The sequence below is a fragment of the Caretta caretta genome, chromosome 7, assembly GCF_965140235.1.
Source record: "Caretta caretta isolate rCarCar2 chromosome 7, rCarCar1.hap1, whole genome shotgun sequence".
NCBI lineage: Eukaryota > Metazoa > Chordata > Testudines > Cheloniidae > Caretta > Caretta caretta.
This window is the reverse complement of record NC_134212.1, coordinates 96,648,449-96,674,819: the sequence shown is the minus strand read 5'-3', so window position 1 is coordinate 96,674,819 and position 26,371 is coordinate 96,648,449. Positions and strand designations below refer to the sequence as shown.

Below are 26,371 nucleotides of genomic sequence, written 5' to 3'. Positions count from 1 at the left end.
TAATGTATACCCTGCTGTGGAACAAGATGAAGTAAATGCCTAAATTAATCCAGCTGTGCATTGTACTGCTAGCACGGCACACGTTCAGATTCATCATAGCTATTATGTATTTGACAGGGAGACTTTTTGGAATATTAAAAGAGGAACCTTTGAGTTATTTCTCTAGAGTTGCTGCCGTCTATGACCACACAGTGTTAAAATCTAGCTTTAGTGGAAGCCTTCTTTAGAAAAATTGTTTAATATGGTTTTCGTTTAGTAAATATAATTTGAGATTTTTCTCCATAATAATTAATAGCTACAACTAATGTTTCTGTAGGTATTTATGTTTAGCTGTTTTTCTCTCCGTGATGTTGTTCAAGTGATATAAATTTGAAAGTTTCAGTGCTTTGAATTGGGAGATACAAGTGAGAATAATGTACCTTCACCTCACACTGTTTTTGCTTGGGCAAGTGGCTAGAAGTGAAAGCATAACATCAAGATTTTTGCATACCGTTATTTTCCCCTGATCAGTTGCTGAAAAGTGTGGGCTAGTGGTTAGAACTGAAGACTGTGAGACAGTATCCTTGAGTTTTATTCCTGTGTCAGCCATTGATTTGCTGCATGAGTTTGGTTAAGTCACCTTAACTTCTCCCTTCCTCAGTTTATCTGTGTATAAAAGTGGTATAGTAATACTTAGTTTCTCACTGAGATGTTGTGAGGCTTTATTATTTACTCTATGCAAAGCACTTTTAGATCTTCAGATAAAGATAAAAATGCACCTATATAAAGCAAACTGTTCTGATTTATTGTAGCATTATAAATGTATATATTCTAAAGCCTTAGTATACCTAATTACCAAAGTTTGTTTTGTAACAAGCAGAAGCTTTTAATAGGTATAGACAAATATGAGTGCATCACTTATGAAATGAATGTTATATTAATATTTTAATTTCTGCAAGAACAGCATTTATTTTTTTCAAGTAGTATAGTTTCCTGCAATCATAGCACATAGCTCAGAGAACTGTAACTCTTAATGAGATAAAGTGAGAACTTCTCAAATCTGTGATTAAATCTTTGTCATTTATTTTCCTTTGTTTTTCTTTATTTCTTTTTTCTTAAAACACACTCACAATTTAATAGGGATGAATGTTATTGTAATTGTGTACAATGCATTCCTTTCCCTATCAGATTGATTTTGTCGATAATAATTTCCACACATTTAGTAAATAAATAGAAGTGAAATTCCCCAATTTTCCTAAACAGTATGCTTCTAAATGAAGAGAAAATTGATTAATAAATGCTGTTAGAACTCCTTCTTCTTTTTAATGAATTTTTGCCAAACAAATGAGAAGTCTGAAATTATCGTTTCCTATATTTTATCACAGTAAAACAGGACTTATTGTATCACTCTAGTTTTTAAAAATAATTTAAATGATTGTTAATTTTCTTGGTATGAATGTCAATAATTCTCCTTTGATCAGGAGAGTGGCGTAGTCAGGGACATCTATTTGGTACCTGATAACTAGGGATGGCCAGGCCAATTTCACAACAATAGAACCAATCTGAATCTTTGCTCAACATAAACCTTGGAACAACCATGAACTCTCTTTTGGGGGAAACTGGCAGAGTTTTCCATACACCCTTTGCCTGTCCTGATTCTGGCCAGGATAAGAAGAACATAAGAACAGCCATACTGGGTCAGACCAATTGTCTATCTAGCCCAGTATCATTTCTTCTGACAGTGGCCAATGCCAGATGCTTCAGAGGGAACGAAGAGAACAGATAATCATCAAGTGATCCAGCCCCTGTCGCCCATTCCCAGAATCTGGCAAACAGAGGCTAGGGACACTTCAGAGCATGGTTTGGCATTCCTGCCCACCCTGGCTAATAGCCATTGATGGACCTATCCTCCATGAACGTATCTTGCTCTTTTTTGAACCCTGTTAGACTCTTGGCCTTCACAACATCCTCTGGCAAAGACTTCCACATGTTGACTGTGCGTTGTGTGAAGAAATACTTCCTTTCGTTTGTTTTAAACCTGCTGCCTATTAATTTCATTTGGTGACCCTTAGTTCTTGTGTTATGAGAAGAAGTAAATAACACGTCCTTATTTACTTTCTCCACACCAGTCATGATTTTACAGACCTCTGTCATATCTCCCTTAGTCATCTCTTTTCCTAGCTGAAAATCCCAGTCTTACTAATCTCTCCTCATATGGCAGCCGTTCCATACCCATAATCATTTTTGTTGCCCTTTTCTGTACCTTTTCCAATTCCAACATATCTTTTTTAAGATGGGACAACCAGATCTGCACGCAGTATTCAAGATGTGGGCATACCATGGATTTATATAGAGACAATATGATATTTCTGTCTTATTAGCTATCGCTTTCCTAATGTTTCCTAACATTCTGTTAGCTTCTTTGATTGCCACTGCACAGCGAGTGGATGTTTTCAGAGAACTATTCACAATGAGTCCAAGATCTATGATTCTGTGATCTCTTTCTGAAGTGGTAACAGCTAATTTAGACGTCATCTTTTTATATGTATAGTTAGGGTTATGTTTTCCAATGTGCATTACTTTGCATTTATCAACATTGAATTTCATTTGCCAGAAGTGTCATAATATTATAAGGGAGGATACTCTCACAGTATTTATCTGACTTTGAATCCTACAAAAAAATAAATTCAGAATTTACCAATATAAATACCAGGATTACAAAAATTTACCTCTTCTAAAGTGCACGATCTTGTTTGTTAACTCCATGTATTTTAGTGAACGAGCACAGACAGTGTTGTGTCTACCTGGTTTCTAGAGCAAAATAACTTCTCCCCCTCCTTTCTCAATGTTTGCTGTTGGATATCTCTGGACTATCGTTATATAATTTATCAACACTTCTTTATACTTTTATATCACCCACTAAGCCATCTTTACAGATTTATCTGCTTTAGACAATTTATTTTTGTTTGGGTTCCAAAGGGAAAGTGGTGAAAACCCTGTTTGTGGTGAAACTTTTTTTAAAAAAATTCTGTAGTGATTAGATGAACTAGATGCTGTAATAAGTCTTTTCCATCTCTAGTTTCTATGGGCCTGATTGTCTACTGCCTTCCATATGGTGCAGCCATTTATACCTATGATAAGTGAGCTTGACACCTTTACTATTAGAGGGAGTGAATGGAGATTTCTGATTACGGCAGCATTTTACAGGCCGTATAATTCTAGATGATGGTTTCTTTAGAATGTCAAAATGCTCCACTGCATATCCTTTTTTCCCTTAGATATTTCCTGCCAGTTTTTAATATTATCGTTCTTTGAATCCGCTCCAGGAAATAAAATCAAAACAGCCTTATTTCAATGTAGTGTACAATTATACTACTCTGCATAAGGCATGAAAAAAAATTAACTTTATCTTCTCATGCTGTCTCTCCCAGAAGATCACTCAGGGGCGGTTGACAGATCAATAAGCTTTAATTATCATTAAAAAGCAGACTAGATACATTTATCATTTATCTGTAGTGAAATCAGTTTTCAGTGTTCAGAACTCTAAAAAAAGATATTCTACAGCGGTAATTATTATTAAGCTATTTTTCTTTAGAATTTCACTCTTTAACAGACTTGATGTACAAGATCAGAAAAGAGAAAGATTAAACTTGGAAATAGGTTTAAAAGGCTGATTGTTCATGACTCTTCTGGGGACAAAAATAGCCATATTCCTGCAAGACATATAGCATTTGCTTTCATGTAAACACTCAAGTGTAAGAGGATTGGTAGAATCCTGCATCTACACTATTGCACATGATTAAAGGCTAGCTCTTTAATATGTGAAATGATGCCATGTCAGTTAAACCCTTTTAAGTTTGGTATACTATATATATCTCAATGCAGTACACTGACAGTTTTTTTATTTCTGTTTTCAACTCTGTTAGCTTTTTATAATTTGTTTTTCAATAATAGGTTACAGAAATGTCAGAAAAGTGCTTTCTTCTCTTATTACTTGTTTAAATAATTGTATTACTATTATTGTATCAGGTATGGTAGCTATTATATACATTTCTGGAAATGTAAAGGGCCTCAAAACAAAATTCTGACCATAGTTTTGGTATTTATTTACCATAAATGTGACCACATTAGTGAGAGCTAGAAGCTGATACTATTTTATCTTTTTCAGCAAAGCAGTCTAATTTTATTATATGTGTATTATAGTAGTAGCATAGAGGTCTGTCACACACCCAAGTGCCATTTTGCTAGGCACTGTATGTTTGTAGTGAATGATAGTCCCTGCTTGAAAGAGTTTACAATCTAAAAGATAAGCCATAACAGGTGGATGATACAAATGGGCGTGTTGGAGAATAGGATGTTGTTGCTGTTGTTGTTATTTTATTATTATTTTGAATTGGATATATTATTGTAGCACTAGGAGCCCCAGTCAACAAAAAACAAAACACAGAACAAAAAAACTGTTCCTGCCCCAGAGAGCTTACAGTCTGAGTATAAAACAAGAAGAAACCAACAGATATAGAAAGACAGGGGAGTACAAGAAAACAATGTAACAATATTGGTTAACATGCTAGTCTATGGTCTCAGCACACCAGCAGCCTAGCGCTGATCAAAATTTTGTAGGCCTCACAGCAAAGGAGAGTTTTAAGGATAGTTTTGAAGGAGAATAATAAGTTAATATTAAGTATGTTCTAGCACAAACTAACTGTGTGCACAATTCTTAGCCAATCACGTTTTTTTAAAATTCTTTCTATATTAAGAATTAATTTAAAGTAACAAGTGCACTGTAAATGGGATTTATATTTTAAATAAGTATAGAAGGATAGGGCTCTAGACCTAGAAAACTGCCAGACCAAACGTAGGAGCCTCCCCCATGGAGGAATTCTTCCACTGACCTAGCGGTGTTTACCCTTGGTCTTATGTTTTTCTTATTCTCCTGTTATCTCCAATAGTCTCAGTTGTATTTGGGACCTTATGCCAGGCATAACCAGGATGAGCATCCAACCGGTTGGTATAGGAATCTGATATGGTTGAGTCCACCGAAGTATGTCCTTTGTCAGTCTTCTCACTGACATGCTGTTTCCATGAATAACTGTGGCAACACCTCCAGCTTCCCTAAAAAGAACTCTTGCACCTACGTTTTGCCTTAGATGTAATTGTGCAGCTGCTGTTCAACTGACATCAACAGAAGCTATGCATGTGTGCATCAAAGGTGGCATTTTATGGAAAGACATTCTACTCCAATCTGTTGGCCCACGTGGATTTATGCTGCTTTACAGCAAATGAGGATCAGACTCCTGTAGTATCTTAACAACAGTTAGCTATCTTGGGTCCCTTGTCATGTTTCTGTTTCCTTAAGAAGAAATGAGTATGTTGGAAGTAGAATACTGTTCCTGGTAAATAGGTATTGTGTACTCAGTATCATAGATGCATGACGTTTATGGTGTCAGATAGAACAGACATTACTGATATCCGTTTGCTGTGGAATTTTGCACATTTTTCTTTCTGGAATATATTTTTTTAATCAGGACAGCCTTGCCTGTGGAAGAAAGTTAATTTCCCCCTGAGAAGTATATGCAGAATCGTGGAGAGCAGTTTGTTGCAATTGTAAATTCATGAACTTTATGCAGATAAATTCATCATCTTATTTTTCTATTCCAAAATGCAGCATGTGAAAATCTAGAGGGGGTTAATTGGGAATGATGGGAGTATTGCAGTGAAGTCTTAGGTTCTCACCCCTTAAAATGCTAATTTTATTTTCCTTCCTTCCTTGGCAGGATTTGAAGACAGTGCTCTCCTTTCCCCAGTACCCAGGGGAGTTCCTGCACCCTGTGGTATATGCATGTACTGCAGTCATGTTATTGTGCCTGTTTGCATCCATTATCACTTACATTGTGCATCACAGGTAAGAATTCAATACAGAAGCAAACACACATTCATTATCTATCTTTTCTTTGCACAAAGATAAAATGCTTAAATGGGTTAGTTACTGATGGATACTAAAATTTACAGTATAATGAAGTAAAAAAAAAAAGAATGGAATATGGTGTTTCATAAGTAAAAATATATACAAAGTCAAATAATCTGTTTTGTTTATACTAAGGCAGGGGTTCTCAAACTGGGGGTTGGGACCCCTCAGGGGCTTATGAGGTTATTACATGGGTGGTCACTAGCTGTCAGTCTCCACCCCAAACCCTGCTTTGCCTCCAGCATTTATAGTGGTGTTAAACATATAAACAAGTGTTTTTAATTTATTGGGGGGTGGGGAGTTGCACTCAGGGGCTTGCTATGTGAAAGGGGTCACCAGTACAATAGTTTGAGAACCACTGTACTAAGCTCTGTGAGAGAAAATGGAAATTGAACTTTGCCCTCAAAAACATTCATAATTAATCTTTCTACATGTGACAACACATACCAAAACAAGCTCTTCTAATCAGTAACTTATGGAAATGTGTCCTTCTTGACTCCATTTGGAAAAAAATATCCATTCAAATATTGGTTTCACACACAAACAAAATTTAAGGACTAGAAAACTAGAAACCCATAAAATATTATGATGGGCTTGTTCCCAAGCTGTAGCTTCCCCTAAAAAGAAGCAGATGTGTGTCTAGAGATGGTCTTATATTGTTCCTAAAATTTCTTATATTCTTTATAATTTGATACTGCGATATAAAGCTCTGTGATATAAGGCCACCTTTGATATCAAACTACTGGATGCTCGCTTCCAGTTCCACAACAGCCCCTTGGAAAGATACACTAATTGTATTAGAATCAGAGAACAACCTTGTACAAAGGGTTGATAAATATCATCTTATCAGAAAGGTGTTTTCTTGCTTTTAAATCTGTTTGGTTTTAGAAATGTTGTGATTTCATTTATATGAATGAGATTTTTAAGTGTGTGTTTGTGTGTGTGTACACAGTAGTTAAAAGTCATTAACTATTTAAAAGAGCAGGAATGTATTTTACTGTATAAGCTGATAAACATTAATTAAGAATGTATTTAATGTAATGAATTTTGATCTTCAACTTATACATAATCCTTCAGAGTTGTCATAGTTAGACTACTGCATATTTGACATCTGGCAGAAAGCCTTTTAAATACATGTATTATTTCATTCTGGGCCTGTTTAAAAGCCCACTGAAGTCAGTAAAAAAAATTTTAAAAACCTCCCATTGACTTCAATGGGCTTTAAAACAGACTCGCTATGCTGCAAGTAGTCTAGTAGTCAAGAATCTGAGAGTTTGAAATCTATATGTCAAATATATTTTTTCCAAAAATATAAGAACGCATTCGAAGATTTTTACAATAAAGATGTGAATTGAAAAAATATGTTAATTTTAAACAGCACAATCCGAATCAGTAGAAAAGGATGGCACATGCTTCTCAACTTCTGTTTCCATACTGCTCTTACTTTTGCTGTCTTTGCTGGTGGAATCAATCGCATAAAATATCCAATTATATGTCAAGCTGTAAGTACCTTTGTTACCTTATTCTTATTTCAAAAAAAAAAGCCCCTGAAATTATACATGTTGACTTAATACTGATGATATTCTTTCTTATCAAAGATTCTATATTTTATCAGACATATGTACCAGAATTAGTCATCACTATGAAGATTGTGGCTAATGTGAAGCAGTGGCAATCAGGAACTCTGTATTGTATTTCCATCTGTGCCACTGAGTTGCTGTGTGAACTTGGGCAAATATATTAACTTCTCTGTGCCTCAATTTCCCTATCCAAAAGCAAAATGGAGTTAATACTATTTCTCTTTTTTACAGGAGTGTTGGGGGATATGGTTTATTCATGCTTGTAATGCCCTTTGAGATCTTCAGATTAGAGGGGGGGCAAAGTTAGAATTATTACTCTTGCGGTTGCTTACCATGAGAATATCATACTAACCTACCTGTTTCAGCTTTGTGCCCACTGTGTAATCACTGAATATATTTTAGCAACTTAATGTTTATAACATAACGATGTATTTTAAGTGCAGCGCAGGCTTTGGAGGCAATGCTTATACCACCCTGTCCCCAGAAAAGGGCTTGTATGTTAGGGAGCCTCACTGAGTTTCCTGGTATGCAGGCATGGGTGTTGTGCAGGCTGCACAATCCCCACCTCCTCCTCCTGTGAAACATCTTATATGGGGAGGTACATCCCTGGAATCTCACAGAGGGAGCAGTCTCTGTGCTCTCCTGGATACAGAGAATGAGATTGTGATTGGTCCTTTGGCAGGAGAGGAAGGAAAGAAGGCTGCTTCAGTCCTCCCCTCTCAGCAAAACCTCGCAAGGACCAGTTAAAGTCCAGCTTTGTATTTCTAATATTTTTTTCTGGAATTCTTTAGAACAGATGCCCCTGTTCTCATGAATGATATTGTTGCTGACCTTTGCTAAAGAATTTCATGAAGCAAAAATATCTGTGAATGCAACACTCAGCTTTTATCTAATGGTATTAGCACTGAGACCTCTAATATGAGATGTGTATTCTCCTTTACTTAAACAGGCTATAGTCTTGAAACCCAGCCCATTGAAAACAAATGTGTGGCTGATCTCTTTCCATTACTCATGATGGAACTGAGTCTGCACAGTCTAGCCACAGTACTAATATATTAGAAGTTCTGTTCTCACATTTAATTTAAAAGTGAGCAGAGCTTCATGGGGTTTTAGCAGACAAGAGGATAAAAAAACATCACCAGTAATAAATCTTACTTGAGAACAGTGACCCAACTTGTCTGCTTGCCTTTTTTTAGCTAATTTATAAATTATTCTTTGCCCACTCTTTTAATTAAAAAATTATTTCTTCATTCATGCATTATAATATTTCTGTTACTAACAAGGAGAATCAAAAAGTGTTGCAATTGTTCTTCTAAGCACTCATGATTGCTCAGCAGGCTTACTAAAAATAGCAGCATGTAAAATGCCCCTCTGTATTTGCTGATAGAATTTATTTCTAAAGTAAAATTTTAATTGAGATGCAATCTCTCAGTTAGAATAGTGACCCAGGGAAGGAATAGACAGCAAGTTACACATCTTACTTTGAATTATTCCTGTCTGAGGAAAGCAAATAAGACACAAAATTCTCCCCATTTTTATAATGGATTCAATGTCACTGTGTGATTGTAAATAAAGGCAGTATTTGGCCCATAGTTAATACAGTTAGTGCTTAATGTATTATGAAGTTCTTAAATATAATCCAGCTAAAAATGGTGATAAAATATTTAGGATCTGTGTAATATACCAATGAGGATTTGCAAGACTGTTATTGCTAAAGTAATACTTTCTACTTACATAATACTTTCATTGGAAGATGTCAGAGCCCTTTATGAACAGAAATAACATCAAAACACTCAAGTGAGTTTGTTACTACTATCTCCAGTGCACAGGTGGATAAACCAAGGTATAGAGAGGTTAAGTGAAAGTCGCATTACAAGGCCACAAGGAGAACCCAGGAATCCTGACTCACGTTCTCTTGTTCTAACCACAAGACAACAGTTCCATGCTAGAATTCTCCTGTTCTTCACAACTTGAAATTCTAACACTGTTTGAATGAAGCATGTCCTTTACATTTTATATAATTAGATTTTTTAATATGAGTACAGGAATTTATATAGTACAGCTCCCATAACCAATTTTAGGAATTCTGTTTCTAATTTTCTGTAACCTGTTCTGAAAGTTGAACATTTACATTTGTATGACTTTCAACAGACAGCACCTATAAATATTATAAGCTTCTCTAGTGCAATAAACACTAAGTTGTAAAATATGCCTTATGTGACATTATTTTTACGACATTTTTGTCTATTTCATTATTCTGAGATAAATCTCTCTTAATATCTAGCCAGTTGCATGGTAATTAATCTCTAAATTCTCACAAATCTAAACATCATTTACATTTTTTTTTATCTGTAGATTGAAAGTTTATAGGACAGCCATGGCCATGTAATTACATGGTCACAAATGACCATCTGTTGTTACAGTTTTTGCTTGGTTATTTACCTTGCAGATTGCACAGTAAAAATGATAATGAAAAATAGAGTTTGTTAAATGAGTTATTAATAATTCTGTTATGAGTAATAATAACATGAGGGCTGGGGACTGGACTAAATGACCTCTCGAGGTCCCTTCCAGTCCTATGATTCTATGATAAGCTACAGGAATTTTTTAATAAAATGCAGTGCATATGGTAGTTATTTCCTCTCATGGTATTAGGCCAAATCCTGAGTCATTGTAAAGCATAGTCACACTGTGCAGCTAGAGAAATCTAAACAGATCCTGAGACCCCACACACATGCCCCCAAGGCACCTGCATTAGGTTCACTCATCCACATAAGACCATGCCCGTCTATGGAGAGTGTCAGCACCGTACTTCACCAAGGGTCCAGGGATGACACAGAGCTCACTGAGCGTGCATACAGCTTCTCTGATTCCCTGAGAGGAGCTGATTGACAGCAGGGGAGATCGAATGGACTGAACAACCCATTAAGGGGATATTTTAGCTGATACCACAGGCTGAACATACTGTCCATTCGCAGCCATTGTTTCACCACCACCACCCTTCCTAACCTCCTTGCCTGCCAACATACACCTGTAAAAAAATCATACAGAGCCCTCAGTCCTGGTACCTGTCTCCTCTTCTGACAGCTCTCTGGTATTATTGCTGCAGCAGCGTTGACGTAACCTGTAAGAGGCCAGTACTGGAAAGAAGGGAGACCTGCATATGGCTTCTCAGGGTGTCTGGGAGCTCATTTATATGATGATACCCAATGGCCACTCAAGCAGCTCCACACGAGGCCCTGTGGAGTGGGTGCACACAATGAGTGCAGCCATCGTCAAGATCAGTCAGTCCAGGGCAGAACCTTTTTAAATAGCCATATTTGGTTCAGGTGTCCCTCAGGACTGTGTAAGCAGGAATGAGGATTGGCTGATCCTTTTTTTAAATTCTTGCAAGCACAACTGGACCTGGGCAGAAAGAAAAGAACACTGGTACAGAACTATCCGATCTTCTTTCCGATAGGATGTATCTGAAGAGGATGTTACCATAACATTGCTTGTTAATCACACATTTTGTAAAGATGGCAGTTTCAAATGATTTATCTCAAAGAAGCATTAAAACAAGTTAACATATATTCCATTGGGGATATAGTTACAGTACCTTCAGTGTCTCTCCCTGCTTTACAAATGCAACATAAATGCAGCCCAGGAACAAAGGAAAGGACAGAGGGAAGTCTGCATTGTTGTTTTATAGTGCAATGCTTGGTGGAAAATTCCAAATGCAGCCTTTTCTGATGGAATAAACCTGGAGTCACTGCTCTGAGTATTGTGGAGTGAATCTTCTCCTAGCTTTCTCACCATACTCAGCTCCACACCCCCAGCACTTTCTTTTGCACATGACAAAACCTCATTACAACTCTTTCACCTAAGTGAAATAATAAAGTGAATTTCCTTAAGGCTCTACCTCATTAGCAGATGTCTTTGCAGAATATTTGAGTTTAACCATTGCTCTACCCCAGAATTAAGTGTCTCACAATGATCCCAGTTTAGGGAGAAAGAGTTAATGGTATGAACAAGGGCTGTTTTCTGCACTAGGCCACTAATTCATCTTATTATATCCTTGAATGTCAAGTAGTTGAACTAAAGAAAAACAATTACTTCCCTCTGTGGTACAGTATTTATTTTAATCTGAAATCCAAACATCTAAAAATTCCTTTCAGACACAAAAATCCCTTCAAATGGTTTACCTCATTTTGCTACCTATTAGATGCTCATTATTTGTCATTTGTAAAGAGAGGAAGGATGGTCCACTGATTAGAGTGCTGGCCTGGGACTTGGGAGACCTGAATTCAGCACTCTAATCTACCCCAGTCTTGCTGTGTGATCTTGAGCATGTCTCTCTGACTCTGATCTAGAAATGGACTTAAGCATTGCAACATTATGCATAACTTTTAAGTACCTAGAAAATCATAGGAACAAGACTGCGATCCACAAAGCCTGAGTTAGGCACCTAGGTTTCCTATACAATGAGTGGGGAGAGACAGGCAGGCAATCCACTCATTGTATAGGGAACCTAGGTGCCTAACTCAGGCTTTGTGGGTCACAGTCTTGTTCCTAAAACAGCCAGTGAGAGATGCGGATCATCGGATGAGATGGGTATGTCCTAAACCCCTCAGAGATATGTGCCTAAGTCCAGGCAACAGGGAAGCGCCTATCTCTGCCAGTGATCTGTTTCTCAGGGGCGTGTCCTAGGCTATAGAGCAGGGGTCGGCAACCTTTCAGAAGTGGTGTGCCAAGTCTTCATTTATTCACTCTAATTTAAGGTTTCACGTGCCAGTAATACATTTAAATGTTTTTAGAAGGTCTCTTTCTATAAGTCTATAGTATATAACTAAACTATTGGTGTATGTAAAGTAAATAAGGTTTTTAAAATGGTTAAGAAGCTTCATTTAAAATTAAATTAAAATGCAGAGCCCCCCGGACCGGTGGCCAGGACCCGGGCAGTGTGAGTGCCACTGAAAATCAGCTCGCGTGCCGCCTTTGGCACGTGTGCTATAGGTTGTCTACCCCTGCTATAGCGTCATTCTCACTCTTTCTCTGGCCCAATTAATATTTAATTATTCAATTATTTAATTGACATGGAACAATTTCAGCAGAAAAGACTGAGAGAGAGACCCACATCAGTATATCCCATAGTTCAGTGGTTAGAGCACTCACCTGAGAGGTGACAGATCTTCTCTTCAAATCCCTTCTCCTTATCAGTCAGAGTGGGGACTTGAACCCGCGATCTCCCACATCCTGGGTGAGTGCTCTAAGCATTAGTCTGAAGGTTATAAGGAAAGTCTCCCTCCCCCTCCCCCTCTGTTTTTTGTAGATCTAGTATCCTCAATCTTTATCCTTTTCTCCATACTGGAAACAGGGCCCATCATGCAAGTGTGTACATCATCTGTACACAATGATGAACTTGAGCACCACATCCACATCGTGTTTAAACTACTTAATTTTTAATCTATTTGTTTATTTGGATTTTTATATAGCATCTGTCCATGTGCTCTAGGCCCAAATCCAGTAACACAATATACACAAATAAACCCAAACCCCACTCAGCACCTTAAACAAGTAACCCATTAGGACTTTCAATACCCACCACATACATTTGAACTCCCATATCCTGAATCTGGATTTGAGTGAGGGTACCCTTACAAACACTTGACATAGTCCAAAATGAGGTGTAACAAACACGTCTGTTCTATTGAATACATATTTAACATCAGAAAAATCTGTCCTCTAATCCAGTGTTTATGGAGTGAAGTAAGGCACAAATAGGCAATCAGGCTAGATTATGACAATAGTACCTTCTGGCTTTAGAATCTATGAAGAAAAAAGGCACTGTTGCCCTCTGACTTGAATATAGAAGCCGAATGCATTCACCCAATCTGCACTGAGCATATTTTATGAATTCCTGCATATATGTCTGGCTAAATAATAAGTCTGGAGCCACCATCATCCTTCAAATTTACTAGCCATTCAGGGCCTGAAAACATGTTCTCCTCTATTAAAGGCAGGAAATACCAATAGATTTTTTAATAGGCTTAGTATTTAAGAGGTTGCACAACAGCTAATAATATGTATGGTCTCTCTTCCTTGTCAGCATGTTTTATCTGATGTTACTGAAGGGGACTAATCTCTGAAAGTTGGGCATTGTATAAAGAAAAGTCATGTGGGTAGGGTATGACACAGAAATTCTATTCTGGCCTCAATTCTGTTGCTTCTTTGATAGTGCAGTGAAACGGTTGCTATTTTATTGTACTATTTTATTAGGATCCACATTAATTTATATTGCTGGCCATATCTGTTGGTACATCAATAGGGAATGGAATTTTATCATCCCATATGTTGTCTGAACTTCACACATTTGTATATACTGACACCAGACTCATCCCTCATGTGCGTGCATTTGTTAATATATATTTTCTAGATATATTTTCTGAATAATCATACAATACACAGCCTCAGCCCTACACTGAAATAACTAGAACAATGTTATCAATTTAGTCCTTCATATTTTTCTGATTCTTTCTTCTCATTCCCGCCCCCCTTGGATTCATACTAGTTCTCACTGTGTCCCTGCAAAACTCTTCTGTGAGCTGCACATGAAATAAACCCAGACAGCACTAGCCACTGAATTGGCAACATCTGCCAGCTGATGGTGCATAGATGTCTCATTCTCTTATTTCTGCTTCTCTCACCTCAAGCGACAGCCACTATGAAGTCCATACTCTCCCCTGTCTAATGTGTCAGACAAGCCCAGGAAAAGAAAAGAATTCCAACAGCCTTTGCCTTGATTAATATTTGCTGTGTATATATATAAATATTACGATGTATTATTAAACCTAAACAAAATTCATGTTTTTTCTTTCTATCAATTATTTTGTTTCAACTTAAGCAAAAATGGAACTCTAGTTTAGATAAATCATTATAATAGGTTTGTGTTAGCTTTATTCAGTAATTCTCTGTATTCCTTAAAAATGTATGGGCTTTCCAATTATAGCAATATTTTACTTGTCACAGCAAAATGTCAGGTTATTGCTTCAAAAGTAACCTCATTTTATATAATCAGATGGAGACTTAGCTAATATAATAAAGCATTGTAGATTGGATAAAATTCCAATTACTATTTCCATAGTAATGAATAACAGTTACTAGCAGAGTAAACATGTTAGCATCTTAGCGTTGGTGTTTTTGTTTTACTTTTAATGATACACACAGCACTTTATTGGAAAGATCAGGACAGCCACACTTTTAGGTTTGTACTTCCTTTTTCTTTTATTTCTGTACTAAGTACTGTTTTAAAAGATGCAAAACTTCTTCATCTACTTTTGGCTATGGTGTAGCTAAAATGGCCAGTTTTAAAGACACCAAAAATATTTTTTCTTAGCATGCCTGAGATGCTAGGATCCTATCCCAACCTACTAATAGGTCATTTCATCAGGTCATACATGGCTGTACCTAGCTGAGAGGGAAAAGATATACCGCTTCCACAAAACTTACTAAAATTAATGCTGATAGTACAAATTCAGACAAAACGTTTGCCTTTTCATTGACCTCAGACTTGAAATTTGCATTATATGCAGCATAATTAGCAAAGTAGTGGCAGGTTCCTTGCTAACAAAACGTTAAGAATCAAGCTAATCTTCCATAAGCTTAAATTTGCACATTCAGTGAGTAGCCACTAATGATGCTCTCAGAAAACACATTTTATGTGTTCTGATTTCATAACACCTTACTGGGTGTTTCAGATATTAGCAATTATAATTTAAACATTAGTTTAAGTAAGAGATGCCACCTGCTTTTTAAATCATTTTAATTCTCTTGCACTGATTAGAAGTAACCAGAGAGATGCAAAAATGTTGTTAAGGTAATCACAAATTCAGTTCATTTAAAATAAAATTATTCTGGTTTACTTGTACATTTGTACAATAGGCTTATGTTACAAAGTATTTTTGTTTTACTGGCCATTTGCCGATTTCTGTAACTATTACCCTCTTGTTTTAGGTTGGCATAGTATTGCATTATTCCACCCTCTCCACTATGCTATGGATCGGAGTAACTGCAAGGAATATTTATAAGCAAGTCACAAAAAAAGCTCAGCCATGCCAAAATAGTGACCAAGCTTCTTATCCAAAACAGCCATTGCTCAGGTATGGACTAATAACATTAAAGGTTGATTTTTTTTATCTGAGTGCCTAAGATTTGTTAACAATTCTAACTCTTTAAATAGTCTGTTGCATTATTTGCTGTCATCTTCAGTTGTGAAAACTATAGGTAAGACCACTGAAAACCTGAATCCCTCAGAGTACTACAGAAATGTCTGTTAAATATGTGGAAAAATCTGCCACTTTGCAGCAGTGGTTATGGCTAATTCCACTCAAAACACTGAAATATATAGAAGTTATATACAGCTAGATTCTGATTCCCTTATTTATGCCAGATAGCACCTACCTCCCCAATGGATCCTGTTGATTTCCTATTGAGCCAAGTACCATGGCCCACTTGTGGAGTAAGGTACTATTCAGTGATCAGAAACTGGCCCATAATGGCCTTCACTTTCCCCTTATGCCCACAAATCTTACTCATGCTGTTCTTCATTCCATAGAGATCTTATGCCAGTCCTCCCACCACCCACCTCACCCCACACCAGAGATGATCCGTCACTACTTGAGAGATTGTCAAGATGCTCAGTAGAGGAGGCCATCTGGAAAGAATTCTTCTGAATTTACAGCAGCTGTAATTTCAAAAGAATTCTCACCAAGGGGGCATAATTTCATGAGAACTCAGTCCAAAATAGTAAATTCTGTACAAAAATGTCTAGAACAGCATTTTTTACTGAGAACATAAAATCTGTTGTATGGCCATGCTGTGTGAACATGAGCCAGACTGTTAACATTATATAGAAATATGCATTGTGCACATGTTCTGTAAAAAGATTTGTTTTATAACCCAGACCCCATTGAATGAAATCTTTATTACCGTCATTAGTTCTCTGCTTTTTAAAATATTTTCTTTCCAAAGACGAAATTGATTAACACTTACATAAAATTTGTCTGGTGGAAAGGAGAAGACTCACACTGAAGGTTGGCTTTGTGTTAGGTATAAGCAAAGGAAAATGTTTTTGTTGAGAGTGAGTGCTAATCTGTGATTTACTATACCATTCTTCACAGATGTGAATTTCAGTCATTCAGTTATTTGCTCATGGCAAAATGAATAATTGTTAATTTTCAAGTACTGCAGTGAGGTTATTAACAAAGAAAATTGTTTCAGGTTACACAGACCCAGTGTATTGTATGTTCTTCAAATTCAAATCCTGTTAGAGCTGGAAGAAAACAACAGACAATCAGGTTACAGAAAAGATTACTCTAATTAGAGCCCTTGTTCTGTCAATTGTATAGAGTTCCTCAGACAGTGAAAATAAATTGTAGGTATTTTAAACTTTGTAATAGAAACGATAGACCTACTTTTAGCTGTAAGAGCACATGTAAATAATTGTTTAATAGCTAACTAAATTTATTCTACAATTAGTTTTCTCACTCAGAGCATTATATGTCCTAGAGATTCAACCACTGAAATGTATGGTGTGATTCCATAATAGCTAGTACTAGTTTCAAAATAGTGAAGGATCTATTTCAAGTAGAAAATGGGCATGTTATGTGGAAAATTAAAAAATCCTTTAATTCAGAGAATGCCCAAACTCAGAATTAGTAATTGTTGTTCTTTTGGAAAGACAAAGATAATTTCATGGTCATTTTAATTTGGTTATTTTCAATAAAGTTAATATCTAAAATATTCTATATCATGTATCCAAAATATTTCCATAACATCCATTTGGTACTGCTTAAATTGTTACTATATTAATAAGAAATAGGTTTTAATGTTAATTTTTTGGACCTGAAAGCTGACATTGGCTGCTTTGTGTGTATGAAATATTTTCACATAAGTAAAGGATAATGAAATTTTTTCAGGACTGATTTTTTGTAAAAGCAAACAAATTACCTCAATTTTGGCACCCATAAATAATTGTGCTCACGTAAGAGAGGCTGAGTTGAGGCCCTTTTACTGCTATCATATAAGGGCTGTCATTTGTAAAATGTAAATAATATGACCTGCAAAGGCAATTAAAAAAACTAGGAGGTAAATTGCTATCAGTAATTCAGGTTTATAGGTCTATTTTGGCTGGTATCTCTGCTTCTTTCAAAAATGTCTATGAGTGCATATCACATAAACTGCACAGTTTGCTGCTCTTCTACAAACTTTTCTTTCCTGAAAATGAATGTGTAGAGTTGACTGGCTTCCCAGTTTGCATATGGATGTTTTTACACCTTCTTAATGTACTTTTTCTATAGGAGACAAGAATATCTGTTGTGATTCACTGGAGGATTCTACTGCAGGAAATTAAAAAATAACTCAGTAGAACAGCATTTACCAAATATTTACCAAGAAATTTTAAAAAACCTAATGCGTGTTTAAAAGGGCTTGATTCACCTTTTAAAGCAGTTGAAATAGGGGAAAATATTGAATAAATACCAAAGGGCCAAATTTTCAAAATGGAGAATCGACCTCTGTATGTGAAAAGACGTTTGAGGTTACACATACAATTACTGAATTTATGTGTACAAATAATCAAGAGTCTATCTTGCCACTTGCATGTACATTTTACCATTTGGGCATGCAGTTTTATACTAATTGTGTGCACAATTACAGGTATATATTTTCAGCCTAATTGTGCCATTTTAAAAAAATTGACTCATAAATATACATTTGACCCAGAAAGATATGTTTATTAAATTCAACAATGTAAAAATCAGAGTAGACCTGTTGTGGTTTTTATCAAGTTTTTCTCTTGTCAGTTTTGCAGTAGATGAGTCTTTGAGATTTTGCAATACCATTTTATTGCTTTTATTGTAACTTGAATTTTATAACTTCTTTTTCATTCTATTCTTTGTTAAAATACCACTTGCAAAAAGGTTTCTGCTTTATCACTATAGCATTTAATAATTTTAAAGAATTAAAGTAAATGACAAATAGTATCTGATGTATTTCCTTGTAGGGTTGTTTTTTTTAAAAAGCACATATTTTGTCTGCTTCTTGACTGATGCTATGGGTGTTCAGTTGCCGAAAGAAATGCTGGCCATCTATAGATTTTTTTCTTGTCATGTACAGGTACAGTGACCAAAACCAGAATGCTTTAGGAACCTAAAGGATATGCTTATTAAACTTGTACATTTTTGCTGAAACTCACTCCTCCTTGGCAACATTATTTTGAGTGTAGTGACTTCTTCTCTGCGTAGTTCAATGATTAAATATAAGCCCATAACTATTTAGTGAAAGAAACTCATTAACTCTTAACATTCTGGCATTTTCCAAACTGCCCTTCAGATTAATGTTTTAGAATGCTTACAAGACATGAATTAATGAATGCTTCACTGAATTTTGTGCAATTAAATTCTAACCATTAACACTGCAAAAATGAAGTCATTGCTGTACATGTGTTTATATAAACATAGTTTGTGATGTGCTTCAGAGTAAATGGAACTATATCAATCTATTCTGTCTATGTATGGCATTTGTAAAGTGCTCATCACTGTCCTGAAATATGAGGAGTACTCAGCTGGCAGACGAAACACCAACTCTTTGTCCTCTTCTAGTGGTTGGTTCTGGGCTTTGAAACTTGGCATCATCCCACTGTCAGGCATGGATAGGATCAGGTTGTGCACATGGTGCATACATGGGCTTCAAGTGTGGTCTCTTGGGACTGACCAGTTTAATTTGAACACTGCACAATACATTTTAGAGAGACGTAGGAGGAGTGGGGGAAAAATTGATCATTAAACAGTTCTGTTAGAATTATTACATTGTGGATGAGAAGAATAATATTAGACTACTATAAACTGGGTTAGTGTATCTGGAAATATGGGTGTTAACCTGTATAATTATACTGATATGGCAGACATATTTATAAATGTATAGAAGGATTGTGTAGCTAGAGACTATTGCTAAATTTGTGTCATTTTAGATTAAAATAGAACCTCTGCAGTAAAAATGTGCCAAGCAAAGGTGATTATGTTCCATTCAGCCTTTGTGAATTTTCTGTTTCATTATTCTACCCTGGCCCTGCTTACAGTGTTCCTGTAAGAACTAATAAAAAGAGCTTAAGTTTAAGCAACTAAGAATAGTATTACAGAAGCACTTATAAATACAAATGTAAATATTCCATGGAAATAGTATTTATGTGTTTATAAGTACAAGTATACGTTCAAGTACTTTCAACTCCTGTATTCCCTGCAATTATTTGGTCAATATATGGACTACGGCCTAAATAATATAGTACATAATGGAAGAGAAAGAAAAAGAGCAACAATTAAATTTTATTCATATATGCAAATAAGCATGGAATAACAACAAAAAAATCTCTAAATGTAAATAAATGTATAAATTTATTTTCCTTAATAAATTTATTAATAAGAATATTACATACATTACAATATTACATACAGCATGTACATATGTACATATTATGTACAGCAATCATTCCATGACGTGGGCATTTTTCTTCAATAACAACATAATCTCAAACATATCCTGAAGACAGTTCCTTCTTGACAAAAGGAGTCGTCCAGTATAACTGGATACTCTTGCCCCAGGAGCAGAGCTTGGCTCTTTAATATTAAATTTGATAAAAAGCATAACAACTGTTGATCCAGTTCATGCAATAGATCATTGGTCCTGTTGATCCAGTTCATGCAATGGATCATTGAGGAATTGCATCCCAAGAATTCTTAAGTCACAGTCAGAGTCAGATGCCCCTCTAATCATCAAAGCCATCAAAATTAGTGGCAGCTTTAGATGAAGTAACTTGATCTACAGGCTTCAATAAGGTGTCACAACAAACCAGATCTTTTTTTTTAAAGTTCCTCTTTGTTTATTCTCTTATCCTGATTCTACAGCTAATGCAACTTAAGAAATAGGTATGACACAGGAATAACAACAAATGACTTAGTACTTTTGTTATTCACCACTACATCAAAGGTCAAAATATGCCTGAACCATTTTCTAAGTCCCTCCTTCAAATTATCTACCAAGCAAGAACTGCATTTTGGAGAAAACATGTAAAGTCTGGATTTTAGCACAAACCCAATAGGCAGAACCACACCATAGAAAGACTTTGTTCTCCTCCCCCTGTAGTTTGTCTAGTGTAGTGGAAATTGGGGACATCATGTCCAACTACTCACCAAGAATTCCAGCTCTGAGTTGGAGAATTTTGGCAGCTGGAGATGCTGCATCACAATTTAAATCCTATTACTCATGTCATAAATGTGTGGAAAGCAATCGAATTCTGAATTCCAGCACACAGAGATAGGTTTGGGAATTGTTTTTCAAAGTGTGTCATTCACTGTCTCAGCAATCTTTGAACTTTGGTGTGTAGTGCAGAGCACTTACCTGCCACACTTCTAAAAAACACACTTGTATGAGGAGTTTTTGGCGAGAGCCCTAGAAGCATCAGTAGTTGCTACCATGTTGAGTGTGTATGAAAAATAGGTCCTGTTTGGTGGCAAGTACAATATACACTAACAGTCAGCAGTATTGCTTGACAAAACTTCATCAGTACTCACCGGGCTACATATATCAGAATCTGGTGAGTCCACTTCCTTACCAGCATCATCCTCCATTTCTTTACCCTCATCCTCTTTCTCCTGCTTTCCAGCATCATTCTCCAACATCTGAAAACATACTGAAGGCTTTAACAAAATTGTTGCCATTGTCTGTGAGTACATCCGTTATTTGTATTGAGTCCAGATCAAACTGTTAGTGGATCTCAGTCAGTAGAGAAGCAATCTTGTTGCATGAATGTGTTCCAGCGAAGCATCAGAAACCTAGGACTGCTGATTCTCTTGTTAGGTTAATTGGATCAGTCCAGTGACAGATAACACCCAGGTTGCCTTCCAAAAAGGAAGACAATTCATGGACAACATAAGGCACAGATGCCAATTTGTTTTTAATTCTTTCAAGATCCAAGTTGTATTGTCCCACTAGCTAATGTTTCTGTACATATAACAGCGTGGCCTTGGGAATCATTTTGCGAAGTAAAGTGTGAAAGCCACTCCCTTCAACAATCAACAGGGGCAGCATATCACATAGCAAAACTGAGAATTAGCTTATCTGTTTTTTCTTCGGGCACTAGTCCATCGCAGAGTGCAAGTAAATAATTTTGTATTATTAATTAAATTAGTTCATTCAATTTTTTTGTTAGCTTTATTTTCCTCTCAAACATATTTATTATTTTCTCTTCAGATTTGTAAACCTTTTGAACACACCACAAAGCCTATCTCTTTACTTCTTTTTTTAAGACTGCTGGGGAGGGTGTGGGCTCAGTATGTATGTTTAGTGGCAGTCCTTCTGTTAATGGTGTGTATTTTAATTGATTGGGTAGGTACCTAGAGCACCTAGGATGGGCACCTATAGTTGAATTTTAAAAATTTGAACAAATTAATTAATTAATTAATAGGGCCAGAGCGCCGCCCTCCCCCTCCTTCTTTGGAAAAGCTTGGGAATTGTTTGCAAGACAAACAGATCTCCTGGTTTCCTCCCCTCTCCCTCATTCGCTGGATGCCTGGCAGGGGACTAACCTTGCAAACCCTAGCTCACATAAATAGTCCCATTGCTGCTTGTCATCAAATACAGCCCTACTTGCTAAGCAGGCAATGAATGAGACCATGGAGCTTTGTCTTGTTCATTATGCAGTGTACAAAATATACATCTTCCAAGATGCCCACTGAATGCAATAAGGCATCTAGGGGTCGCTGCTTCAGACACTGCATTCCTACAGAGCACTTTACAGTATGTAGCTCTTTATGAATGGGCAATATATCCTTCCTTTGCTAAACATCATATCAAGGTTAGCATTATTGTCATTAAAAATGTACATGTGCAATTTTCTGAAGGTTGTAACGCACCCAAATTAAATCAGTTTTCACCAGAACACTCAGAAGCACTTCTCAGTGTGCTCACTTCTCAGTGAGCACAAATTTAAATTTTCTTTGGCACTAATTTAAAAATAAGTGTGTATTTTTAATTTAAGAACAATTAATGGGGAAATGTTCATATTTTCACTTTCCAAAAAATGACCTAACCATTTAACATAAACTTTTCATTTAAAAAATCACCTTTGGGCACAGTGCAAGCCTGGAAAATTTCAACTCAGAAATCAAAGTTGAGTGTATACTATGAATGATTGAAAACAGTGGGCTAGAATGGAAATGTTTAGGCAATTTTAATTCCAGTTGTCACTCAAACTTTCATACATGAGAATGGGTTCCTATACTCTGTGTGTGTGTGTACACGTGTGCGGGTGTGTGTATATATGTGTATATATATATACACATACATATTTACACACACACAATATTGGCTGACATGGAATAGACTATCAGAAATCATATAATTAATTAGAAAATAGGATTGATCACAAAGAGAAAAGCTAATCTGAAAGCTCACTAAAAGTTACAGTATAACTTTAGATTTTATGTTCCTACATAAATTCCATTGGATTCTTCAGTTTCATCTAAAAGATGAGGCAAAAAGGCTTTCCACATCATATCATTATCACTCTGAAGCAAATCAACCACAAAGCCTACTTAATTTCTAATCAAATCACTAAATTACAGATACTCTTTTCCAGAACCCACACTTATGAAATACATTAATATGCATCAGTGCTCCTTTAATCCTTTCGAGGATATAATGTTATCTTTAGTTCTCTCAGGTACCCTAAAGTCAGTCATTGGTATCCAGCTATATACATCTAGCACTTAAACTTGTCTACTGCATTTACCTTTTGCAGTGAGAGAAGTCTTGCTAAGTGTCAAAGTTTAGAAAAGCTCCCCCATCACTCTTTGACATCTGGTAACAAATCCTTCACTAAACCTCTGGCCTTGCAGCTCAATTCTTTTCACAGGGCTCTAAATGATGCCGTGGGGGGTCAGGTCCTTTACTTAACTTCTGGTCCCATAGATTTAGCCCTGCTTGTTTCAGTGTGCATCATATGAAGCAATGGAGGCATGGCTCGAATACTGACAAGCACAATATTTAAGTCACTGGCGCAAGTGGGTTTAAAGTTTTACAGCTATATGTTAATGCATTCACCAGGTTGTGACTACCCAGAGAGACTGGATGGAAGTCAAATTGGCTGCAACTTTTGTTCTATTGGTTTATTTGCTTATTCAATAGTCTTTTTTTGATCAGTTTGACCAATGTGCAATAGTAATTACCTCACTGCAGAGATTGTGGGTCATTTAGGGCACATATATCAGGGCTGGGTGCCCTAAGGGTCCACCCTTATGACTAGCAAACCACATCCTTCTTATAGATCAACCCTCCACTCACTGCAGATTATGAATACTGAAGGCAGCTTCCCTGATCTGGCTGTTGTCCTAGATCCTAGTTTATCAGCAAGGATTACCAACCAAGGTTGTGGTTGTTTTTTTAAAAAAGGCCAAACTGGGAGGTGAGGTAAATATTGTGTAAGTTGCAGACCGGTGAATTGTTGTGAATGGGTATAATTCAGTGGAGTTGGGGAGGAAGTAACGAAAAGCGGCTAAGAAGTGGTTATGGGATAAAGCAGGATGAGCCTGAATCTAATTATGCTTAATGGTGCACGCGCCTCATTTATTTTACCTTATTAAACCCTCTTTTGTTCTTTTCCTTCTACCCCCTTCCTGTTTCACCCTCTACTGTGTTAATTACATCTGTTTACATGGTGTTTTACATTGACTTACATATAATTGCCTTATACCACCCTGTGGCACTCCTGAGTTTGGCCGCTTGCAGTATGTTTAAGCTACATCATAAAAACACATCTGTGCAATTTTTCTGGACTCTAAGGAAGGCATTAAATGTTTAGAATTCTGGTAACTGAGTCAAAGCATGTATAAGCATAAAAAGTGCTCCTTTAACTTTTCAAGAGTCTTATAATTAGTTCTCTGAGGCACAATAATCGTCACTTACCAGTATATCTAGTATATTGAGTATATCTAATATACTTGAAGTTGCAAGTTCCTTTAGCAAGAGATCTCACTAATCTCAGGGTCTAGGAAATTTCCCATAGCAGTGTATAGCTCATGGGTGCAAAGTTATCCCTAATGTAATACCAATCAATGTAATGAAGTTATTTTGGGATGAATTTTGGCCAAGGGTGATAGATCCTCTAGTAAATGTCTGGACTTTGCATTTTGGATCCTTTCGTAGATGTGTGGGCTCCAAATGAGTCACATCCTCTTCTCGGCCATGTTCACATCTTTAGTCCTGCCATCTTCAGGTGAAATCATATGAAGTGGCATAATTCACACCCTGACAGACACAGACTGTACTAGCCCCTTGGCACCAGTGGCTCTGAAATGTATGCAGTTAAGCTCTAGTGCATTTTTCATTAGAAATGGATCTTATGAATTTATGTCGCCCAGTGTAAAAGGAGGGAGAGGGGTCACCAGATAAGCATCAGTTACTGCCTATTGTTTTCCTCTTTCTTCTGTGTTCTTAAATGTTATTTTCTCTTATCTTCCTTTATGGAAGCCACTTTCATCGTACAGTGACCATACCAGTCCTCATTTATAAAGCCTTGACTGGTTATCCCAAAGACTGTCTGCCTTTCCCTTCCCAGCCCTCTACAACTTACCTACATGGGAAGGTAAGATCCCATGGAAAGCAAGTCTAAGGGGAAAAACAATTGAAGACAGTTGGCAGTTTTTCAAAGAAACATTATTAAGAGCACAACAGCAAACTATCCCATTGCTTAAGAAAGATGGGAAACATGATAAGGGAGCACCTGGCTTAACCAGGAGATCTTCAAGGATCTAAAAATAAAAAAAAAGAGTCATACAAAAAGTGGAAACTAGGTCAAGTTACAAAGGATGAATATAAACAAATAACACAAGTATGTAGGGACAAAACTAGAAAGGCCAAGGCACAAAACAAGATCAAACTAGCTAGAGACATAAAGGGTAACAAAAATATTCCACAAATACATTAGAAACAGAAGGAAGAGCAAGGACAGGGTAGGCCCATTACTCAATGAGGGTGATGAAACAATAACAGAAAATGTGGAAATCGCAGCGGTTGCTTAATGATTTTTGTTTCGGTTTTCACCAAAAAAGGTTGGGGGTGATTGGACGTCTAACATAGTGAATGCCAGTGAAAATGAGGTAGGATTAGAGGCTAAAATAGGGGGAGAACAAGTTAAAAATTACTTAGACAAATTAAATGTCTTCAAGTTAAGGATGAATTCAAACTGGTACAGGGAAGGGCTCCTTGGATGATCTCAGGAATGGAAAACCTGTTTTATGAAAGGAGACCCAAAGAGCTTGGCTTGTTTAGCCTAACCAAAAGAAGGCTGAGAGTAGATACGATTGCTATCTATAAATATATCAGGGGGATAAATACCACGGTGTGAGAAGAATTATTTAAGCTCAGTACCAATGTGGACACAAGAACAAATGGATATAAACTGGCTGTCAGGAAGTTTAGACTTGAAATTAGACGAAGGTTTCTAACCTTCAGAGGAGTGAAGTTCTGGAACAGCCTTCCAAGGGAAGACATATCTGGCTTCAAGACTAAGCTTGATAAGTTTATGGAAGGGATGATATGATGGGATTGCCTAACTGTGGCAATTAATTGATCTTCTACTATTAGCGATAGGTATGCCCAATGGCCTGTGATGGGATGTTAGATAAGGTGGGATCCGAGTTACTACAAAGAATTCTTTCCTGGGTGTCTGGCTGGTGAGTCTTGCCCACATACTCAGGGTTTAGCTGATCACCATATTTGGGGTTGAGAAGGAATTTTCCTCCAGGGCAGATTGTCA

At 36.6% G+C, this 26,371-nt stretch overlaps 1 protein-coding gene across 1 annotated transcript in view; it reads left to right on the top strand.

Annotated features, from left to right (window-relative positions):
- ADGRA1 (adhesion G protein-coupled receptor A1) overlaps nucleotides 1-26,371 on the top strand; it is a 467,766-nt gene that overhangs the window by 400,756 nt on the left and 40,639 nt on the right. Inside the window, exons 15-17 of the mRNA XM_048858295.2 lie at nucleotides 5,754-5,881; nucleotides 7,323-7,446; nucleotides 15,517-15,662. Coding sequence (XP_048714252.1) covers nucleotides 5,754-5,881; nucleotides 7,323-7,446; nucleotides 15,517-15,662 — 398 coding nt within the window. The remainder of the gene's footprint in view (nucleotides 1-5,753; nucleotides 5,882-7,322; nucleotides 7,447-15,516; nucleotides 15,663-26,371) is intronic.